The sequence below is a fragment of the Trichosurus vulpecula genome, chromosome 2 (assembly GCF_011100635.1).
Source record: "Trichosurus vulpecula isolate mTriVul1 chromosome 2, mTriVul1.pri, whole genome shotgun sequence".
Taxonomy (NCBI): Eukaryota; Metazoa; Chordata; class Mammalia; order Diprotodontia; family Phalangeridae; genus Trichosurus; species Trichosurus vulpecula.
The window spans coordinates 35,650,926-35,673,631 of NC_050574.1; the positions used below are offsets into that span (position 1 = coordinate 35,650,926).

General features: G+C 47.9%; 3 protein-coding genes across 4 annotated transcripts; 2 read left to right on the forward strand and 1 right to left on the reverse strand.

Annotated features, from left to right (window-relative positions):
- Positions 1-11,639: 11,639 nt before the first annotated feature.
- On the forward strand, positions 11,640-13,104 carry IFNL3 (interferon lambda 3). The gene is made up of 5 exons (XM_036743652.1): positions 11,640-11,816; positions 12,137-12,214; positions 12,414-12,557; positions 12,718-12,784; positions 12,995-13,104. The coding sequence occupies exons 1-5, from the start codon at positions 11,640-11,642 to the stop codon at positions 13,102-13,104; spliced, it is 576 nt and encodes a 191-aa protein (XP_036599547.1).
- A 1,000-nt stretch (positions 13,105-14,104) lies between these two features.
- SYCN (syncollin) lies at positions 14,105-14,515 on the forward strand. The gene has a single exon (XM_036743279.1). The coding sequence runs from the start codon at positions 14,105-14,107 to the stop codon at positions 14,513-14,515; it is 411 nt and encodes a 136-aa protein (XP_036599174.1).
- A 725-nt stretch (positions 14,516-15,240) lies between these two features.
- On the reverse strand, positions 15,241-22,129 carry NCCRP1 (NCCRP1, F-box associated domain containing). Of its 2 annotated transcripts, none has more exons than XM_036745724.1 (7): positions 21,586-22,129; positions 20,639-21,050; positions 17,937-17,996; positions 17,671-17,722; positions 17,356-17,451; positions 17,054-17,192; positions 15,241-16,491 (listed from the first exon to the last, which is right to left on the reverse strand). In XM_036745724.1, exons 1-7 carry the CDS (start codon positions 21,736-21,738, stop codon positions 16,351-16,353), a joined length of 1,053 nt encoding a protein of 350 aa, XP_036601619.1. In that variant the 5' UTR covers positions 21,739-22,129; the 3' UTR covers positions 15,241-16,350. The 2 variants fall into 2 exon arrangements, with proteins under 2 accessions (XP_036601619.1, XP_036601620.1); XM_036745725.1 differs by lacking the exon at positions 15,241-16,491 and adding an exon at positions 16,660-16,878.
- Between the last annotated feature and the right edge of the window lie 577 nt (positions 22,130-22,706).

Genomic DNA, 22,706 nt, shown 5'->3' on the forward strand with positions numbered 1-22,706 from the left:
CAGTTTGGGTTGCTGGGAACCCCAAAATGTCAGGGTAAAGGGCAAGTCTGCCTGGAAAGAATTCAAACACTCAAGCCTCCTTTCAGTCAAGGGGCAATTGATTGTAATGCCAACAGAATCAGGCAGAGTTCCGTAGCAACAATGCTACTAGCAGCTGCTGTGGAGGTGTAAGACCAACACCAAGGCCAATAACACCAGCACACAGGAAGGCTGCTAGAGCACAGGTTCTTTGATCTGCTTTTCTAAGGAAAACAACTTTAAGGGGTTTACAATCTCACTTTAATTAAACATACACATATCATTCACTTTGTTCGGGGGACAAAGTCAGCACCCTGAACTTCAGAGAAAACAGAAACAGAAATTACAAGCAGAAATTATATAAACAGAGCAAATAACACAAATCAACAGACAGGGCTTCTGTCTGTTCATAGTAGTGTATACATAGTTACCAGAGAGTGAAGCACCAACATTCGGGTTTTCAAAGCCATGGGGCTCCTTAATGGCTACCCAAAGTCTCTTCTGGTGATATCACAGGAAAGCTCTTCCAATGAGTGAGCCCCAAAGCTAAATGCTAATCTCGGAGTATATATATATATGTATATATACATTTCTTCTGTGTCAGAGGGCATCATAACCATGTGACTTAAACTAATGTGACTTAGACTTTCTTGTAACTTAAGCAGGTCATCAAAGACTCTTGATTCAATCAAAGTCTCACTCAAAGGCAGTTGTTTACCTTAGTGCTGAGAAGAACTAGAACTCCAAAAGAAAAAAGAGCAAAACAAAAAGTCCTACTTTGCTTGCTATTAGAAGTTCCTAGTGAATTTGCAGTTTAATGGAGGCAGATTGATGCTTATATGCAAAAAGGACAGTGAAAGGGTCTGGATGGAATTAAAGAGTGGTAAGTAGTCTGGAGTGGGTCAAGAGAGACAGTGAAAGGAATGTCAAGTAAGTTAATTAAGTGATCTAGGTGGGCTGAGGTGGGCCAGATGCCTTAGGTCAGATACCTGTGATCTGGGCTACTGAAATGTATGCTTCAAAGGCATGGTCTTTTCTTTTTAGGGGTTCAGGTCCCATTACCCCATCATTATTATACTGGGGCAGCTAAGTGTGACAGTGAATAGAGCACTGCTCCCAGAATCAGGAGGACCTAGGTTCAAATATGGCCTCAGCCACTTGATATGTACTAGTTGTGTGACCCTGGGCAAGTCACTTAACCCCAATTGCCTCATACACACAAAAAAAGATGGAATTATACTTGTCACTTGAAGAAAAAAGGGAAGCCAGGCAGTGTAGATGAGGCAGGACAGCACTCAAGGCATAGGGGACAGCCAATGAAAGTACCTGGCTCCAGGATTTGGAATATGGTATTCAAGGAACAGCCAGGAGGCTGGTGTCACTTGATCTTAGAGTATCTTGGTGGGTATAGGAGTAAGGAGACTAGAAAAGTGAGGTTACAAAGGGCTTTGAATGTTAAAAGAGGATTTTCTATTTGATCCTGCCAGAAATAGACAACCATCAGGGTTTATTGAGTGGGGAGATGGCATGGTCAGACCTGTGCCTTAAGAAGATCATTTTGACAGCTGAAGAGAGGATAGATTATAACAGGAAGAGACCTGAGGCAGGCAGACCAACCAGCAGACTAGTGTAATAGTCTGAGCATGAGGGGTAGAGTTGGGGCAGTGTAAAAGGGGAGAGAGAGGGGTATATAAGAGAGATGTTACAAGGTAAAACCAATGGGCCTTGGCAATGGATTGGATATGGGGGTGAGAGATAGTGAGGAATCCAGGATGGTACCTAAGTTATAAGCCTGAGAGATGGAAAGGATGGTGCTGCTCTCAACTATAATAGAGGAATTAAGAAAGGTAAAAAAGAACAAGTTTTAGAGGAAAGGATACTGAGTCCAGTTTTGAATGTATCAAGTTTAAGAAGGCCACAGGTCCAGTTTGAAATGTCTAATAAGCCAATGGAGAGGCAGCTAGGTGTTGCAGTGTAAGAAATGGGAGGAGGAGTTTTGTTTCCACGGAACTGAAGATGTACTTCCCCCCTCCCCCACCCCAGCTTTAGCAGAAACCAGGCCTCAGGTCAGTCAGGTGAAAGGTCAGAGGCTTGTACACATGCTTAAATGAGACATTTGAGGAGGGCATGACATAGGCAGTCAGGGGAACTAGAGAGGCCAAACCGGTTGAACCAGTTCAAACTTATCAAGGGTCTGGTCTTGGTCAAAAGTCCAGGCCTATTGATTTGCATAATTTGCATATGTTAAAGAGGGAAGGTAGGGGAAATAAAGAATGTAGATTAATCCTAAACTCAGACAAGGAAGATTTAATTAACTTCACTTCTGCTTCTGTATCCTTATTATCCTACCTATATAAACTGTACAACCTAGGAAAACTATGTAACAAGTAAAGAATGTAAACTAACCATAACTCAAGCAGGAGTGGAGGTGATGGTTACCCCCCACTCCTGCAGCTGTATCAGTGTGAGTGTTCCCAGTGAGCAGTACACCCACTTTCTTGAGGAGTGCAATAAATTGCCTTCCTCTGCCCGATCTGGTCCTGAGTTCTTTGGGTGAGAATGGGTAAATCACATGGATCTTCCTAAGGTTATGCTACCAGGAAAGCAATGAGCTGCGGAAGCATGTCTCAGGCTAACTTCCTGACCCTGCCTTAGGGAGTCCTGTGATCCCCACTGCTGTGTTAAGAGGGCTACCACTCGGGATTCCCCTGGGGAACCCTGTGGTCTGCACAGCCTTCTTAAGGGGACATCACTTGGGTCTTCGGGCCCTGTCTCAGGAGCCTTGTGATCTTACTGCCTTTCTAAGGGGCCATCACTTGGGTCCTCCTTAGGGGATGACCCTAGGAAGCCCTGTGATCCCTACAGATCAAGGGGGGCTACCATTTGGTCTTCCTCTGGGAGTCCTGTGGTCTGCACAGCCTTCCTTAGGGATTATCATGGGGTTCTTCCTCAGGACTTTGGTCCTGCCTAGGAAGTCCAGTGATCCCCAAAACCACGTTTCTCACAGTGATGTTTAGAGCACTGACCCTGGAGTCAGGAAAACCTGAGTTCAAATCCAGCCTCAGATACTTACTAGCTGTGTGACCCTGGGCAAGTTGCTTAACCCCAATCGCCTCCAAAAACATAATAAGCCAATGTAGATGAGAGATTGGAGGTCAGCAGAGAGGTTGAGTTAGGACAGGTAGATTTGAGAATTATCAGTGTAGCGATGATGGGAATTGATGATATGTATTGCTAAGTGAAATAGCATACAGGGAGAAGAGAAGTGAAGAAAGAGCCCAGAGCAGAACACCTACTCTTCCAAGGGCATAAAAGTGTTGAGTGCGTTCTATGAGGGGTCCTTGGCATTCTAGAATGCCCCTGACCCCTTTTGAATAATTATCTACTAGCAATAATTAATAAAATAAGTTAATTACCCAGAAACTATTTCTCTTAAACTTTTTATATGTCACAGTAGGAAGGTAACAAGGCATCAATTGAGTGAAACTGTCTAGACCATATTATCTCTTTAGTAAGTGGGGAGTTTCTCTGATCGAATTGGAAGGGGAGCTTGGCATCAGCTAGTTGAAAATCAGCCATGACCTTGGTGTCTCTGAAAAGACAAGTCTGCCAGCCCTGAATGAGAGCTGAATAGTTCTAGGGAGAAGTTTGAGGCAACCAGCAGCTTTATGAATCACAGCACCTTCACCTCTACCAGAGAATAGGACAGGGACATAGGCAGGGGTGGGGGTGGGGGTTGATTTTCTCCCTCCCCCCACCATCAAGCCATGACTTTCTGCAGAGGCGGTACTTGTACAGTAGAAAACACCATAACCAACTCCAAACCTGGTTTAGCCTCTGACTCCCAGGAATCCTCCACCGAAGTGGCTTTTGTCACTCTTGTAAATGTCTCACTGTTAGTCAATAAGCATTTATTAAGTACACTCCAGGCGTTAAACCCTAGGGGCACAAAAGGCAAGAAATAGTCGCCTCTAATCTAAACGAATCTAAATCTAAATGAACTCTAATGAGTTCATCCCTGAATCTCGTTTTGAGGAAACACCCATGCTAATCAAGCTCATTTTAAATCTAGTCCTAGCTTCATGAAACAAATCCCCTTAATAAAAGGATTTGTTCTGTAAAACTTGGACTCAGTTAAAAGGCCGCACCCAAGGACCTAGGAGGCCAACTGTGGCCTCGAGGCTCCAGGTTTCCCACCCCTGTTCTAGCCCATGAGTCCCCAGACTCTTTCTGGATCTTGCCCTAGTGTGGGTACCACCCCCTTCCCCCCCAAATTACAGCTCCCTTTCCTAAGCTATCTTCCCTCTTTAGAACATAAGCTTCTTGAGGGCAGGGACTTTCTTTTATTTTGCTTACATTTAGCACTATGCCCAATACCTAGTAATCATTTAATAAATTTTTTTTTATCTAGTGCTTTATCTGTTAGTAATTTCGATACTTTTTTCATACAACTGTTGATAACTTGAATTCCTTCCTTTGAGAACTACCTGTTCATATCTTGGGAAAGACTACTGTTGTACCAGAAGCGAGCGAGACACACCACAGAGTATAAGTTTTAAGTGGAGAATTTATTAGCCAGCGGCCATCGGGGTACGGCACCACAAATCAATGGCAAATGTGTTGGGGTGATGGCTTGGCTTATATAGGATATGGGGGTACAGAGTAGGGGGGAAGAGGAACCAAGGTCCTGGCTGATCAAAAGGTTCAGTCAGGTTATCTTACTAGTGGGATAATCTCATTTACATTCCTTGGTGGAGTCACAGAGTCCCAGGGATATCTCCCAGGAAGGGTCTGTCAAGTTATCTCTCAGTTGGGATGGTCCTATCTATTGACATTCCAGGAAGGAGCCAAGGAGTCTCAGGGATATCTGCTAGACAGGATCTGCCAGGTGGGATGGTCCTATCTATTGACATTCCAGGAAGGAGTCACCGGATCCTAGGGGGCTCGTCAGTAGCTAGGGGTTACTCAGGGGTTCCTAATTTTCCTTGTATTACACTACTTTTCTTTTTCTTTTTTGAACCACTTTTCTTTATAGTATTGTTCAGGATATCCAATGATTCTTTTTGAAAAAAAATATTGATAACTGTTGTTTTAATGTCACTTCAATTTTCCCATGTATTTTTTCATCTTTTCTTTCCCAGAGAGCCATACCTTAATTATGTTTTTTAAGAGGAAGAAGAAAAAAAATCATCAAAAGTGATCTACATATTTAAAAAAATCTGACTATGTAACATTGGACTTCCCACCTTCAAGGTTTATCGATTGATTGATTGATTGAGGGCCAGGCTTGTTCTTTGTAAAGTTGGACCATTCATTCATGATTGCAGCTATTCTTTATTTACTTTGTGTAGTCAAGCCAAGAAGTACTTATTAAGTATCTACTAGTGTCAGGCATCGTGCTAAGCTTGGAAGATACAAAGAAAGACAAAAGACAGTACCTGCCCTCAAGAAGCTCAGTCTAATGAAGGAGACAATATGCAAACCAGTAAGCACAAATAAGCTAGATACAGGATAAAACGGAAATAATCAAATAAGGAAAGGCACTGACTTTAAGAAGAAGCTGCAGAACATGAGATTTTTGGTGAGATTTGAAGGAAGCCAACCAAGCCAAGAGGCAGAGATGAGGAGGGAGAAAATTCCAGGCTTGGGGGACGATGGTCAACAAGGATGCCTACAGTGGAGAGGTGGAGTGTCTGGTGGAAGGAACAGCAAGGAGGTCAATGTCAGTGGAAAGCCAAGCAGGTAGAAGGGAGGAATGTGTAATAAGTCTAGAAATGGAAGAGGAGACCAAATTATGAGAGGCTTCAAACAAAGTCTTCCAGACTTTTCTGTCTTTATTTTCTGTATTTATTATATTTGTTGTTTCTTACAGGGTAGTAATAGTCCATTACATTCACATACCACAATTTATTTAGCCATTCCCTGATTGATGGGCAGAGGCACTTTGGTGGTGAAGCACTGGGTTTGGAATCAGGAAGACTCATCTTCATGAGTTCAAATCTAGCCTCAGACTGTCACTAGGTGTATGACCCTGGGCAAGTCACTTCACCCTGTTTGCCTTAGCTCCTCACCTATAAAATGAGCTGGAGAAGGAAATGGCAAACAACTCCAGTATTTCTTCCAAGAAAGCCCTAGAAACGGGGTCATGGAGAGTCAGACATGATTGAAACAATTCAATCAGTGGGCATTTATTTTGTTTCCAATTTTTTGCTGCTACAAAAAGTGTTATAATATTTTGGTGTATATGGAGCCTTTCTTTATATCAATGATCTCCTTGGAGTTTATGTCTAGCAATGAAATCTCTGGGTCAAAGAGTATGGACTCTTTAGCTGCTTTATTTGCATAAATCCAAATTGCTTTTCAAAATGGTAGTACTAATTCACAACTCTACCAACAATGCATTGGTGTCCTATCTTTCCAAAACCTGTCCAAAACGGATTTTTTTCCAGCTTTTGTGATCTTTGACAACTATCCAGATATGAAGTAAAACCTCAGGGTTGTTTTGATTTGCCTTTCTCTTATTATTAAGGATTTGAGGCATTGTCTTATGCAGTTGTTCATAGCTTGTAATTCTTCTTCTGGGAACTTTGACCCCATATCTGTTGGGAATTGTCTACTAAAGATAAGTTCATGGGCAGGAGTTTGTGAGCAAACCTAATAGGAAGCCCCATGAATCTGATATAGTGGTCACCTCCTTTTCTGCCCCCCACCAGCCAGAGATCCAACCTGAAATCTGCAGGTGCTGAGTTGGGGGCAGTAGGCCAGAGAAGTATAGGTTGCATGGAAAGGAACATTTCAGCAACATGTATGGCATATTTACTTTCTACAGAGGATGTCTACACTACAGAGTAGTAGTATAAGTTTTGAGGAGACTGGGTAGGACTCAGTGGGTAAGAGGTACTCACTGGAATGACAGATAGTGGCCCTGAAAGCAACACCATATTCAGTTCCTTTCCAGGGGAAAGTGATGGATTTTCTCTTTCTGTATTGGTTTATTTGCTCCTGTAAGTCTTTAGCATCTTATGTGTGTTTTATATAAGATCAAATAAAAGCTGTCCCATCCCCAATGCTCAAGTATCTGTGTAGGTTGGGGACTCTATTACCCACATTTAGGGATACTGAGTCATGAGCTATGATTTATTTTGGAGTTTTTCCTGGATTAACTCTAGGTGGGGATGGGAAAAATAAAAAAAAAAAGTGACCTTCTTTGGAGTCGGTCCTTGAGATTAGAACGATTTCATGTGAGCCTACAATTTGAGAGGTGGGGGTGGGGGGGGTTGAGTCACAGCTTACAAATACAAATCTAGAATAAATTATTTAAAATTTTGGAAAAAAATATGATAGGCAATCAAAGAAACTTCAACCTGGCCCATTTTAAAGAGTTATTGATACCCTCAAATGGGAAATGGATGGAGAAATGGACATTGACCCAGATCGTAACCATTTCTTACAGAACTTTAAAAGCCTATGTAAATCAAATGCATAATAAGTAAACCAAAAGAGCCCATAATCCACTTGAGTCAGCAAATGTTTGATCTATTTGCCAAGTGGGAGAGATATAGCAGCTAAGGGCAGCACCAGTTTTAGAATATTAACTGTAAAATGTTATGGAAAACTGAGCAGTACCACTTCAGGAAGCAGTGAAAAAAGCAGAGGAAGGAAAAACAAATTTAGAGAAAGCTTGGCAACTAAACAAATTCATTCTGAGGGCATTTAAAGATGAAGTTGGAAGGAAGATAACACAAAAGATTAAAGTTGAGAAAGGCATGTAAATATTTTTATGTGACACCTTCAGACTGTGTGTGACACTTGGTAGACACTCCATGTGACAGCCTACACCAACCTACAGGAAATCAGGACCACTTGGTTCATTATTCTGAGGGAGAATAATATTTGAATTGTCCACCAGATGGTGCTACATTCGAGTCACCAACCAAGTGGTCTCATCAGGGTCTCTCTGGCGCCATGGCCAAAAGCCTCCCTAAGACCACCAAGCAGTCTGGCTCTAAACAATGGGGGAATGAGCCAAAAGAAAACATGACCAAAAGAAAAATCTATTCTGGAAAGATTCTGAATTTAGATTAGAGGATTAAGAAATATTACTCAAAAAAATTAAAATATGAAATCATTGGTCTGCACACAGCACAGATCCCCCAACCCTTCATCTGGACTTTCCTTTCCCAGAAAAAAAAACCTCTTCCATCTCAATTCATAAGGCACAGGGAATCATCAGACTATGGCTACATTATTTATGTAACATAACAAAAATGTAGGAAAATGGGTTCAGTGTGCTTACTTGGAGTATTCCAACCCCAAACATATGCCCAAACTTCCTTTTCCTTGGCTTCTTGCTGTTCTTGTGAGATGTCAGAGGGGCAATTTCAAAACACTTACACTCTGACCCTGCAGGTCATGGGAAAGATCAAGTGTATGTGTGGGAATGTTGGGAGGGGGTGTTGTGTGTCTGAGATCCCACCTCAGGGTCAAGACCATGATGAATGGAAGATGTGGAGAGGGAGGTAGATGGCTATCCCTATCTTCTCCCCAACCAAAGGTGAAGTTTCTAGCCATTAATCCACCTTTACCCTTGGGACACTGGTCCCTCTATAGTTGGCCTTCTGGAGCAAGTTAACCTCTGTATGTGGTCTCAGCACTGGTCCTGATTGTCCCAGCTGCCATCATTGTCCAATCTGGTGGTTCCAGCTCTCCCAGGCCAGTCCTGATCATAGCGAGTTCCTACAACCTGCCCCACCCTCCATATCTTCGATCTCTCTTGAGAACAAAGGAGACAAGGGAGAAAATCAATTTTAGGCAGAAGAACAAAGTCTCCCTTCCCTCCTCCAACCTCAGGCTTCTTGTCTTGGAGCTCCAATTCACCAAGGCACCATCCCGCACCCACCATATTTCTGTTTCCCCACGCTTAGTGAAGGACCCTCTGTTGGTTAGCAATGCTCCCACTTTCTCCATCCTCAAACAGTCATATCCAAAGGCATTGTGTAGGCATGGGTTACATCTTTCACTATCAAGGGCAGTGGAGGAGCCATATCTGGCCTCTAACAGCATAGTCCCAGATGTGCTAAGAGAGGAAATGGAAGTAGCACAGCAGAGAACAAAGAGATCTGGGGTAGAGGCAACCCAATGGAGAGGATGCTTCCCAAGGTATGTGAAACCAGGGGGGAGATTAAAATAACATCTCAGCAAAACATCTCAGAACATATAATTACAAGTAAAACATGATCAAAAGACAACATCGATCACTACCAACTCATAGGCAGGCCTACCTTCCCATCTATATAAATATTTTATGAGAATACTCTACACACACACACACACACACACACACACACACACATCTTGGGCATTCTTGATGAGAGCAGTAAAGGGAAACAGTGGACAATCAAATGAGGTTGACTATATCTTTCACAGTCCACAGTTAAGTGAGATATGTAGGAAATACAAGATCCCACTTATTATTTAGTGAAAATCTACATGTAAATATATATATAAATATACACATATACATATACAGAGGAAAAACACTTCATTTGGTAGAGCAAAATGTTCTTGTAGGCTCTCTGGAGATAGACAAGATGTTTCCCATTTATTCATCAAGATCGTATAAGAATCTTTATTCAATGATCCTCCAATCATTAACACCAAGAAATGGGGGAGATCCAGCTTAGATTCCCAACAGATGGTGTGCTCTGGACACTCCTGCTTGGGACTGGTGTTTTTTCCATTGCCTCAAGTGACAGGTTATTTCAGCCTTCTAGACGAGATCCATAATCATTCCAAAGAAACTGACTGGATGAAGAATGACAACTGTTCAGACTATGACACGTAATTGGACATGCAATGTATAGAACTTGTCTAGCAGTATACATATTTTGTGCATGCATTGTAAATGGAGCTGGGTCCAGAACTGTACAGGAAGAAGAAAGCAGGAGAGATTGCTTTGGGAAATTACAATATTATTTTAATAACCTCAAGCTTCTCCCTGAAACAAAGGCCCCCAATCATTATAACTAACATTTATGTATTTGTGGGCTACAAAGCACTTTATATACACTATCTGATTTGATTCTCCCAAAAGCCCTGTGAAGAAAGTATTATTATCTCTATTTTATGGATAAGGGATAAAGCCCAGAGAATTTAAATGATTTGCTCTGAGGTACTTGACTAAGGAGTCATGAAAAGAGCAGGGAAAAGATGTTAGGTTTCCTGACTTCCAGGTCTGTAGCTCTTTCCTTTGTACTTGCAAAAGGACTAAGAAAAGGGGGAAGAGATGGGGAAGGAGAAGAGGAGAAAAGAAAAGAGATAGGGGAAGAGGGGGAGGGGGAGAAGAGATAATGGGAGAAAGACAGAAAATGAGAGAGAAGAGATGGGGCAGAGAGAGAGAGAGAAAGGGGGTTGGGAGGGGGAAAACACGGTGAAAGGAGAAAGACATGGGAAGGGGAGAAGAGATAGGAGCTGAGAGAAGAGGCAAATGTCAGACTTGGGGAGAGGGGGAGAGGAAGCGGAGGGAGAGAAGAGACATAGGAGGAGAGAGGGGAAAGGGCAGAATTAATAAGGAAAAGAGAATACGGTGGAAGAGAGAAATGGGGAAGGGGAGGAAAGAAGAAATAGGAGATAGGACAGAGGGAGCAAAAATAGAGGAGGACTGGGAAAATGATGGGGAGGGAAATGGAAAAAACTTGGAGGAGGCAGAAAGAAACAGGAGGAGGGGAAATGAATGGAGGAGAAGAGGGCAAGGGAAGAGGTCAGAGGAAGAAGAGATGGAATCAGGGAGAAAGATGAGGAGGAGAGAGGAGAAAGAGATGAAGGGGAGAGGACAGAGAAAGAGAAAAGAGATGGATAGAGAGAGACAGGGGAACAGGGAAGAGAAAGAGGGAAGAGAATACAGGAATGGAGGGAGAGAATAGGACAGAAGAGAGATGGGGCAGAAGAGGAAGACAATATAAGTAAGACTGGGAAGAGAGGGATGGAGAAAGAAATGGGAGAAAATAGAATTGGAAGAGAAGGAAAGAGGTATTGGGGGGAGGGAAAAGAGAGGAAAACTGACATAAATAGGGAGCAGGGAAAAGATTTGGAGGAAATTAAGAAGCATCGGACAGGGTAAGAAAGGGGAGGAAGAAGAAGCCAGGAGGGAAAGATGAGATTGGAGGGGAGGTAAAGACAGAGAGGAAAAAGGGGGAGAGATGAGATGAGGGAGAAGGGAGGCCAGGATAGGGAGATCCAAGGGAGAAAGAGAAGGGAAGTGGGAGAAAGGGAAGACAAAGCCGGGATATGGGCAGAGGATAGAGATGGCGGAGAAGGGATGGGACGAGGATATGAAGAGGGAAGGAGGTGACAGAGTGACCCGAGCTGGAGAGATGAACGCCCAGGAGGGAGCCGCACCTGGGAATGTTTCTTATGGGGCTTTCAGTTTCCCTTTCCTAGTACCCGCCCTCCATACCTGTAGGCACCTGTAGACACCTGGCCCTTCCCTTTCCGCCTGGGAGCGATAGCGCGGTTTCTGATTCCGTTTTTCATTCATCAGTGGGATTCTCCAGCTTGGCTCTTTAAAATTGCAGGGATGAGGCCGTCTCCATATCCATCTGTGGAGCTACCTCTGCAGAACCATGACCACTCTCAAGACTCTTGTGCTGATGTTTTCTGTCCTGATGTCGGCGGTGATCTCGAGGCCCCTGACTCCGACTCCCACCCACCTTCCCACCCGGAGGAGCTGTCAAATCAGCCAATTCACATCTCTTTCCCCTCGGGAGCTGGAAGCCTTCAAGGTGGCCAAGGATTCCTATGTGAGTATGGAGGGCTGGGAGAGGTCCTTATGTCTTCCATAATGCTGCTTTCTAGCCTTCCTCCTTCCACCTGTGTTGTAACCTTTACATCCCCTTCCTGGCCACCCCCCAACCCCCACTGTGGTCCAGTCTTGATCTCTTTTACTGTGGTCTAACGTTCATCTCTCTCACTTAGGTCTAACCATAATCCTTCCTTCTTGATTTCCATCTCTTTCGGTGTTTCTAACCTCCATCCTACTCAAAAATTCCTTATGCTATGTGGAACTCAAGGACCTAGAAGGGTCACAAACCTTTAACTTCTTGCTCTTCAATCCCCAAAGGAGAAGTCCATGCTTCAGGCAGAGAGAAAATGCAGCTCCAAATTCTTCCACAGGAACTGGGACCTTTGGCAACTACCGGTGAGAAGGGAAATTTCATGCATCCCCCCTCACCTTTCTCCATCATCTCTCCCCCCACCCAGGTCTCTCTTCCTACCTCTTTTCCTCAAATGTCCTCTCCTCACTCTCCCCTGCCGCCTCTCCTCCCCTTTCCTCTCTACTCTGTCTGTCTCCTTCACCTATCTCTCCTTCACATCACCTCTCATCTCTCCATTCACAGCTGTCAGATCGTCCCAGAGTCTTAAAGGCTGAACTGGACTTGACTCTGGAAGTCTTGAAAGCCATGGATAATCCTGATCTAGAGAGAGTTTTGGCTCAACCCCTACAAACCCTCAGTTATATCAACCAGGAGATCCAAAGCTGTGTAAGTACTGTAGGTGTGGAGCTCCCCCAGAACCAATGGGCGTATAGCCTTTCCCCATCTCCCAGAGGCCTTGGATGCCTGGATTCCTTCCACCCTCCCCCAAACCATCAAATGCTTGGGCCCCCTTCCCTTTTATTAAGTCCACCCTCTCCCCACACAGGTTACTCCCCTGCCCTCTAGAGGCCACAAACTTCCCAGCCGCCTGAAGCACTGGCTACACAGACTCAGTGAGGCCAGGAAGCAGGTGAGTTTTGAAGGAGACTGGGCTTCAGAGCTAGGCTTCCATGGCACCCTGGGATAGAGGGGAGGTGTCAAAGGGACCCCAGAGTCCGGGCAGGCAGAGGCTCTGTCTCCCCCTAAGGGAGGAGCAGGACTTGGGACCAGGGAGACTCAGAATTCCCCAGAAGACCCTAATCCGTGTGTCTAATTCTCTTCAGGAATCTCAGGGGTGCCTCGAGGTTTCCATCATGCTCAACCTCTTCCGACTCCTGACCCAAGATCTCCGGTGTGTGGCCTATGGGGAACTCTGTCGATGATCCAGGCCTAGTCTGAGCTCTAAGGCTGGACTTTATGTGCTCCAAACCTTATTTATGGACCAACATCCTTCCCATTTATTTATTCCCCCCACTCCCCCAACACTCACATACTCTATTTATACTTCAGGGAGTGGTTTTGTACTTTTTCTACATTTTGTTGAATAAATAAAATCATTTACAATAAAATTGAAGGCCTATATGTGGTTGTGTAGCTTTGAGTGAATATGATGGGGGGTTTGTGTAATTGTGGGTCTGTGTGTGTGTAGTTGTGGGTATGTGTATGGCTGTGAGCAGGTGGGATTGTGGGTCTGTGTGTGTGTAGTTGTGGGTATGTGTATGGCTGTGAGTAGGTGGTATTTTGGGTCTCTGTGTGTGTATAGTTGTGGGTCTGTGAGCAAGTGGGATTGTGGGTCTGTGTGGGTGTAACTGTGAGTCTGTGTAGGCTTGTGAGCAGGTAGGATTGTGGATTTGTGAATGCAATTGTGGGTTTATGTATATGGTTGTAGGTCTGTGTATGGCTGTGAGCGGGTGGGATTGTGGATCTCTGCGTGTGTAGTTGTGAGTCTGTAGTGTGGCTGCACCTAAGTGGGACTGTGGGAATGTGCGTCTGTGTGTGGTGGCCTGCATTTCAATGTGGGTGCCTTGCTGAGACAGGGGTACAATCTGGGTCTTCTTTGGCTTTGCTTGTGAGCCTCTGGGAAGAAACCACCTGGGCTTGAAGATTAGATTACAGATAATAGGGTGTCGGGTCAATCAATACTGTCTGACCTTGAGTGGGGACCCAGGGGCTTGGCACAAGTGATGGATACCCAGGAGGAGGTGCTTAAAGGAGTCAGCTGGGTGCTGGGATCGTCAGGCCCAGGCAGGAAGGGTCAAGTTAAAATCCCAGGTGCACTGTCCGTTCCTTATCTCTTTGTGGCCAGATTCTTCCCTTCCCACAATCTCTGTGCCCAAGGCCCTTATAAGGAGTTCGGGGGAGTGCTGGCGATAGGTGCTTGTCTGCCTTCGACTATGGCCCTATTGCTTATGCTGTCGCTCCTCCTGCTGGCCCTAGTGGGGGCCCTGCCAGGCGCCTGGGCTGCATGTCCGGCGGCGGCAGACCTGAAGCCTGCCGACCGGCCTCGCGTGTGCGCCCGCCTCTACGAGAAAAGCGACGCCTACTACGAGAATTGCTGTGCCGGCGCCGAGCTGAGCCTGGAGCCCGGAGCCGACCTGCCCTACCTGCCATCGGGCTGGTACCACAGCGCCTCCTCCCTGGTGGTGGGGACCCGCTGTGAGCTCACTGTCTGGTACCGCAGGGGCAAGGGAGGGAAGACCCGCAAGTTCTCGGCCGGAGCCCACCCTCGGCTAGCAGAGTATCGCCGCGGGATATTTGGAGATTGGAACAACGCCATAGGCGCTCTCTACTGCAAGTGTAACTAAGCCGGCTAGGGGGCTCCCCGCGAGGACCCCTCCCCCACCCAGAGCAAGCCTTGCCCCCGACCCCATGGTCTTCTCATTGACACCTGCGACTGCTGACCGGCCAAATGCCCGGATGAGCACCTGGCCCTAGCTTTGGTGCCCCAACTGCAGAGACCCAGGAGACTGAGCTCCTGGCCAGAACACTACCTCCTGGAGCCCTAGACCCCAACTGGAAGCCCCAGTTCAGCCTCTTAGCTTTCTAGGGCCAGGGGAGCCCACTGTAAATGGAGTCCCAGTTCCCAGCTGTCACCAGCTGAGGACCCCGATCCCTTCCAAGACTCCCTACTGGGCCCCTTACCCTAGCCCATGTGCCATTGTCTGGACTCCTCCTCACTATACCATAGCTGACCTGGCCTGCTGAAGCTGAACTAAGAGTGAACCAGGAGACCAGGCACTTAGCTTGGACCCAGTCCAGGAAGCCCCCAGCTCACCAGACCCTTCTTCTCCCTCCCACCCCAAGGTCCTTAGCCCCAGCTGCTGCCACTCCCTCAATAAAGAGCCTTTGTGAATATACTCAACACCATGTCTTCTTTTGGGGGGCAGGAATAGGGCTCAGTGTCAAAACTCAGTTGAGATTTGAGAGCTGTGTAGGGCTTGGTCCCCAGGGGATGGTCAAATTCAGGGACCAGAGACAAACAGAATAGGAACAGAGACACAAAACGCAGCACTTTAACACAGGCGTTTTTATAAGGATAGGTGATAAGGAGAGGCATTGGGGAGTCTCAAGGAGGACCCCAAAAGCTCCATAGGAAAAACATTGAGAATATTTCACAAAACATAGCCCAGGGAGATCTCTTGGGAAGGAATTAGTGTCCCTAGGGGATATATTGGGGTGAAGATGAAGGGTCCTTGGGGAATATTGAGGAAATATGGGGTCATATCTGGGGGCCATATTTGGGATGTGAGGGATATTTAGGGAGATATTAGGGGTTCCTGGGAAATATCTGGGAGAGATAAGGGGTTCCTAAGATGACATTTAAGACAATGATTTTGAGAGGAAATGAAGGGTTCCCAGTGAGTTGTTTAGGGGAAATAAATCTCTGGAGGGATTTTCAGGAGATGAGAATACCCAAGAGAGAGATATTAGAACAATGAACAGGTCACTGTCAAGAGACATTTGGGGGAGATGAGATGACCGTCTATGGATTTCTTTTTGGAAAATAAAGGATTCCTTAGAATTGGGGGACCATGTGGGGATCTTTTTTTAGAGAAGATGGCTTCTGGGGGGGCAGAAAAGGCAGGATCCCCAGGGTATATTTGGGAAGATATTTTGGAACTCCCAGGCTATGTTTGGGAGAGATAAATCCCTAGAGAAGAGGAGTGATTCCCAGAGATTTTAGGGGGAGATGAGAAGTCCCTTCTTGGGAGATATTTGAGATGGATTGTTGTTGGTTTTCTGGGAAAATATCTGGGCTAAGATGAGGGTGCTCAGCAATATACTTGCAGGGAGAGGAGGTATCCTGCAGGGAAGAGGCAGGAGCTAAGGAAGCGTGGCCCTGTGGGTAGAGGGCCAGTCTTGGAGTCAGGTTCTAGCTTTGATACATATTGGCTGTATGATCCCAGGTAAGTCAATCTTTCAGCGACTCAGGAAATTCCAAGAAAATATGTCTGGCAACATAGGAAGAGGGAGTGTCCATAAGAGGAGTTCCCTACCCCGATGATATCACATGTCCTGACTAAAACAAAAAAGAGAGGTCCTTCCAGGAAAATGATGGGGAGGTCACCAGAAGGTTCCTTGTATATATGCGTGGTGGATAGGGTCACTGGGGCAGAGATGGGGGGGTGGGGATGACAGGTTAATTCTGTAGCTGCAGGGACACTGAAGAGTCGGTCACCCGGGTTCTCCGGAACCCATCAGAGCCCAGACGGTTCTTCACCTTGTGCAGGAAGTGAATGAATCGGACTCCTGGGCCATAGTGTTTGAATACATGAGACACCTAGAGGGACAGGTCAGCAGAGTGAGGGACCCTTCCCGGACTGAGAAAGACCAGACAATTCCCAGTCTGCCATCCCTACCCATTCCCTCCCCAGTCAGGTTGCAGGGTTGGGGGAGGACTACCTAGAAAGGCATTAGGAAGGAATACTAGAAGGATTTTGGGAGAGGACATGAGGGTCATTGGGAGAAGATGGGGGGGGACGTTGGGAGAGGACACTGGGAGCATTACCTAAGTCAGAGGACCTGGGTTCAAATATTGGCTGCTACTTACTCCTTGTGTCACCTTGGGTAAAACACTTGCCCTCTCTATTAGTTCCCCACCTCTTTAAAATGAGGCAGTTAATCTACATGACCTGTAAGCTCTAGATGACCTTGTAGCTCATATCACCTAGGATTGAGGACCAGAGAGAAAAGCTCAGTGAGGACATTGTGAGGGATATCTGGGGTATTTGTGGGGAGAGTGGAGGGTACTGAAGGACATGAGAGCACCAGGAGTATAGGGAGCAGGAGGGAGACTTTGGGGTCTCCAGGAGGAGCCCATTAGCAGAGACCAGGGCTCTCACCTGGCACCAGCGTCCACCTGGGCCCCGTGGAGAGGGTCGGGGAGCGGCATGGTACTGCCGGAGGACAGTCCGTCTGTCAGCAGCCAGGAGCCAGACGTGGAGCTCATATACACACACATCCAGGCGGCTGTCCTCAAACCTTGGAGGATGGGATGGTGGGGAGGAGAGAGAGAGAGGGGCTCTGGGCGTCCGGCTCCTGCCCCCAGTCAGAGTCTCCCGGGGTATCGCCCGCCCCCTCCCTCTTAGCCCCCATACCAGCCCATGACAGTGATCACCTGCCCCCTCCCTCTTAGCCCCCATACCAGTCCATGACAGTGATGGCTGGCTGCTCATCATCTAGCAGCTCCTCCCACAGGCCTTCAGCCAAAAGGTCCACGCACTGTTGCTTCACGGTCCAGCTGGAGGAGAGAAGAGGGAGCTGGGTGGGGTCTGCAGTCATAGGCCTGTGCTTTCCCTGCCCTATTCCCTCTGAGACAAGAACCCCAGCATTTGGTTTTGCCCTTCCCTCTCCAGCCCTCCAGCCCAGAGAAAGCTAAAGGAAGGCCCTTGATGGCTCAGCTGTCTGGCTGAGCTGGTAGCTCTATGCAGGCCGCCCTGCTGGGCCCCAGAGCCCTCACCTGAAGTTGGGGAGCAGTTTCTCAGTGCTGATTTGCCATCCACTAAAGTTACCTGAGGGAGGAAGGACAGGGCTAGATCCAGGTCCCATACCCTTCAGCACCTGAACAAACACCAACCTCCTCCCTGGATCACTACATCCCTCCCTGCCCCCCCCCCCCCCCCCAAGGAGTCTATTTCTGAGTTGAGTACAGAGATTAGGGTAAGAAGGTAATCTCCTCTCCCTTTCCCCAGCCCCTCCATTTCTGCCAAGGTGGGGGGCCCTTACCCAGAGTCTCCAGGGGCCGAGCAGGGCCACAGGGGGGTGGTGGTTCATAGATGTTGATGCCTGAAATAGGGAGGGGAGGAGTCAGAGCCTCACAGATGCCCCCCACCTTACATTTAACCCTAGACCTCTCACTGGCACTTTGTGGACTCCCTCATGCCTTCTAATCCCTCCAACATTCACTGACCCCATCCCTAACCACCTCTCTGTCTTCCAGACCTCCAGTTGACTCCAGTCCTCAACTGACCCCCAGATCCCTCAGTGACCCCCTCACCCTTTGCTCATTGCTCACATGGCCATGGACTCCCTGGCCACTAACTGATTCCTTTCCTCTACTCTCCCCAAACCTCTTACTCACAGATCCTCCAATCCCCTCATCCCCACACCCTCCAAAGATCAGCGCCCCGCCCCCTCTTCCCCAAGGGAAAAAAAATCCTGGTCTCCCAGCTTCCCTGGGGCAAGGCAAGACAGGCTGGACCAGGGTGAGTCAGTGACCTGGGGCTTAGAACAGTGTCTGAGAAACCAACTCCCCTGTAACAGGGGTGGGGTAAGAAGTGGAGGTGTTCCAAGAAAAGAGGCAGAATATTGGAAAATGGAACCTTTCAGTTTGTGACTGGGATAGAAGAGGTCCAACTAGGGGAGAGAAAGGGGCCAGGAGGGAGACAGAGAGAGGGACAGAGGTGGATAGAGAGACAAGGGCAGAGGCACAGGGACAGAGATGTGAAATATGCTAAAGAGATAAGTAAATACAGGAAGGAGAGACAGAGACAGAGAGACACACAGAGGAAAAGAGGAGAGATAGAGAAAGAGAGGGAGAGACAGAGAGGAGAGGAGAACACAGATAGGGAGAGACAGAGAGGGAGGAGAGACAGAGACAGCAAGGAGAGACAGAAACAGATAGAGAGACACAGAGACAGAGAGAGGGAGGAGAGACAGCGATAAGGAGAGAAACAGAAAGAGAGGGAGAGACAGAGGAAAGGAGAGAGAGATAGAGAGGGAGAGACACAGAGAGAGGGACAGAGGTGGACAGAGAGACAAGGGCAGAGGCACAGGGACAGAGATGTGAAAAATACTGAAGAGATAAGTAAATACAGGGTGGAGAGACAGAGACCGAGAGGGAGAGAGAGAGAGATACAAAGGAAAGGAGGAGAGGCAGAGATAGAGAGGGAGAGACACACAGAGGAAAGGCGGAGAGATAAAGATAGAGAGGGAGAGACACAGAGAGAGGGAGGAGAGAGAGGGAGAGAGACAGTGGAAAAGAGTAGAGATAGAGAAAGAGGGAGAGAGACACAAAGAAGAAGAGGAGGGGGGGACAGAGAGAGAGAGTGAGAGAAGAGAGAGGGAGAGAGACTACAAGAAGGAGAGATAGAGATAGACAGACACAGAGACAGAGTGAGGGAGGAGAGACAGATAGGGAGAGAAACACAGAGGAGAGGAGGAGAGATAGAGATAGAGAGGAAGAGGCACAGAGAGAGGGAGGACAGACAGAGACAGGGAGACAGAGGAAAAGAGGAGAGACAGAGAAAGAGATGGAGAGAGACACAGAGGAGAGAAGAAACAGAGATAGAGAGGGAGAGAGAGAGACAGACAGACAGAGAGAAGGAGGAGAGACAGACAGAGACAGCAAGGAGAGACAGAAACAGATGGAAAGACACAGAGACAGAGAGAGGGAGGACAGACAGATAGGGAGACAGACGAAAAGAGGACAGAGAAAGAGAGGGAGAGAGACACAGAGGAGAGAAGAAACAGAGATAGAGAGGCAGAAACAGAGACAGAGAGAGAGAGAGGGAGGAGAGACAGAGACAGCAAGAAGGACAGACAGAAACAGATGGAGAGACACAGAGACAGAGAGAGGGAGGAGAGACAGAGAGGAAAAGACAGAGAGGAGGAGAGACAGAAACAGAGAGGGAGAGACCCAGAGAGAAGGAGGAGAGTCAAACAGGGAGAGAGGAGAGACACAGAGAAAAGGAGAGACAGAGACAGAGGGAGAGACCCAGAGAGAAGGAGGAGAGACAGAGACATTAGGAAAGGGAGTGACACAGAGGGAAGGACAGAGGTGGACAGACAGACAAGGACAGAGGAATAGGGACAGAAATGGATCCAGAGAACACACGTGAAAAGTGCTGGAGATACAGATGAACACAGAAGAGACAGAGAAGACAGAGAGAGGAGAGACAGAGACAGAGGGAGAGACCCAGAGAGAAGGAGAGACAGAGACAGAGAAGACGGAGAGGAGAGACAGAGAGGGAGAGACACAAACGGAAGGGACAGGCACAGAGACACAGAGAAAGGAGTAAAAGGTCTAAAGAGGAACGGGGGAGACAGAGAGACAAACGTAGGCACCGTCTGAGCGGGTTATTTAGAGAGAGAAACTGACGCGAAGACACAGCCCGAAACAAAGATCCAGGGCTGGGGACTGGAAGAGGCGGAGAAGCAGGGGTCTGCAGAGATGGACCAAGGGGGACAGAGATAAGGAGACAAGGACACAGTAATAAACACAGAGTGCTGGGGAAACATGCAAGGGACAGAGACTCGGAGGCGCAAAGAAACAGAGACAGGGCATTTCCCGACAACCCGAGCTATCTCCGTTCCCCAAGCCCTTCCTCGTCCCACTTTGTCCCTGCCCCGTCCCCTGGCTCCGGCCACTATCGCTCTGTCCAGTGGCATCACTTTGACTTTCCCTGCCCCGCCCCCCGCCTCCGCACCCTCGGGGTTCGGCGACCGCAGCAAGTTGCGATAGAGTGGTCTCCGCACGTAGAGAAGCTTCCAGCTGAGGCCCTCCGGCAGGTTCAGTTCCGCTCCGGGCGTCCCCCACTCGTCCAGCAGCAGCTGGCGGGCACCTTGTTCCGATGGCCCTGGCGAAGGGGGCACGCCGATAGAGGCAGGAGACAGAGGCGGTGGGGGCGAGGGAGCCCGTGGTGGAAACGGGGGAGAAGGGGGTCTCGGTGGTTCCTTCTGCCCATCAGGCCTTCCATCTGGCTGGCTGGCCATTCCTCCTTCCGCGGCACGTCCATCCATCTCTCCGTCGGTTGGTCTGTCCATCTCTGTGTATCTTTTACGGTTGTGAGTTTCCTGAAGGTGGGGCCACATCATTTTGGTATTTAAGGAGGAGCTACTCTAGGTGGAGAAAAACCCAGGAGTTCGTGTCCCTAACCCTTCCCTCTCCACTCAGGAGACCAGCCAACCCTACCTCCATTTTGTGGACCCAGCCTCCTGAAACCCGGTTGGGAAACCTGGTTGGAGAACTTAGGTGTCCAGGCCTCCCAGCCCCCTCATCCTCACCCCTCCCTCTCAGAAACCTGAAGGAGGACCCAGGTACCTTCCCCCTCCCCCACCCCCAAGGCCCCATCAAACACTCAGGCCATCAGACCCCTCTGTCTAACCCCTGGCCCCATTAGGGACCAATCCTCCAAGTTTTGCCTCCTCCTTGGGGGTCCAGAGGACTAGCTCCTTGACTTTCTCAGACCTGGAAAGAGGACACTGGCAGGCAGCCCCCTCCTTTCTGGGCAGGGCTAATTAAGGAGGTTAATGTTGGGATTGGGCCCTCCCTAATGAGGCCAATCAGCCTCGTTAACATTCCTAATGGCAAGATTAATAAGGAGCCCACTGACCTCAGAAGATCTTAGAAGCACCTCAGACCAGCCTGCCCTACCTGCTGGGTCCCAGGCATCCTGGCTCCAGGCCATTTCCTGCTTTCATCACTAAAGCCCTGAAACCAAGGGGTGTCAGAAGGTGAGGAATTGGGGAGGGGAGAAGAAGGAAGGGCTGGTAGACAAACCCAGAGTCCCCCACCCACCAAAGACATAAACACACGTAGCCACCCAGGGCAGGCCAAGCATCCTGCCCCACTCAGACAGGTGGAGATGGAAAGAAGAGAGCCACAGAAAAGCACCCATATGGGTGGGAACCTTATCTAATGTAATAAGCAAAGTGTGTCCTCAAAGAAGAATCCAGGGCAGGGAGGGGCCTAGAACCAGGGACAGGACAGAGAGACAAACAGATGGAGTGGGAGAGACAGAGAAAAGAGACATGGACCTATGCTCCCTATCCTCTAAATCTCGGATCCCCCAGAACCCCTCAGGCTTTGATTCCTCAGGTGAGGATTGTCAGATGCCCAGTCCCAGGATGCGAGTTCAAATTCTGCTTTGCCACTTACTACCTGTATGACCTTGGCCAAGTTTCATCACCTCTCTGCGCCTGTTTCCTCATCTGTAAAACTGAACCAGCTGGACTAGACAGATTTCTAAGGTTCCTTCCAGTTCTGCCTTAAAAGGTCTTGGTTAAAAACAAGGGCCCTTCCTTAGCTCCTTCCCACAGGGTTGGGGTGACTGTGGCCATCTGGCCCACCTCCCATGGGTGGGCCAAGGGAAGGCAGAGGGGCAGGTCAGAAACACAAGATATACAATGCAAAGCGAGCCCTGTAGGGTACAAGATTGGCCAGTGTGTCAAAAAGTATTTACTAGGCATTCAGATATCCATCCACCCAGTCCCTCAGTAGACAAAGAACCTGTCTGGGTGCGTGGGGGTACACTGCAACGAGATAGGGGGGAAAAGGGTGTTACTAAACTAAGTGGAGCTCATTAACTACTAGAGCTGAAAGGAAATTTAGGAAATTATCTAATTCAAATGTCTCATTTTACATTTGGAGAAACTGAGGTCCACAGCAAGCGTTTGTGCAAAGTAACATAGTAGACAGCAGCTAGGATTTGAACCAGTCTTCTGACTCCAAGCCCAACACTCTTAGTCCTCATCATCCTGGTGATGGGGGCTCTG

What these genes read in the sequence shown, in the direction of transcription:
- IFNL3 (XM_036743652.1), top strand. Translation starts at nt 11,640, where the DNA reads ATGACCACTCTCAAGACTCTTGTGCTGATGTTTTCTGTCCTGATGTCG. An exon ending in AGGTGGCCAAGGATTCCTAT is followed by an intron (nt 11,817 to 12,136) that starts GTGAGTATGGAG and finishes CAATCCCCAAAG; the next exon opens with GAGAAGTCCATGCTTCAGGC. An exon ending in GGGACCTTTGGCAACTACCG is followed by an intron (nt 12,215 to 12,413) that starts GTGAGAAGGGAA and finishes CTCCATTCACAG; the next exon opens with CTGTCAGATCGTCCCAGAGT.
- SYCN (XM_036743279.1), top strand. Translation starts at nt 14,105, where the DNA reads ATGGCCCTATTGCTTATGCTGTCGCTCCTCCTGCTGGCCCTAGTGGGG.
- NCCRP1 (XM_036745724.1), bottom strand. Translation starts at nt 21,738, where the DNA reads ATGTCTTTGGTGGGTGGGGGACTCTGGGTTTGTCTACCAGCCCTTCCT. An exon ending in AAACTGCTCCCCAACTTCAG is followed by an intron (nt 17,452 to 17,670) that starts GTGAGGGCTCTG and finishes TCTCTCCTCCAG; the next exon opens with CTGGACCGTGAAGCAACAGT. An exon ending in CAGGTGGACGCTGGTGCCAG is followed by an intron (nt 16,492 to 17,053) that starts GTGAGAGCCCTG and finishes CTGTCCCTCTAG; the next exon opens with GTGTCTCATGTATTCAAACA.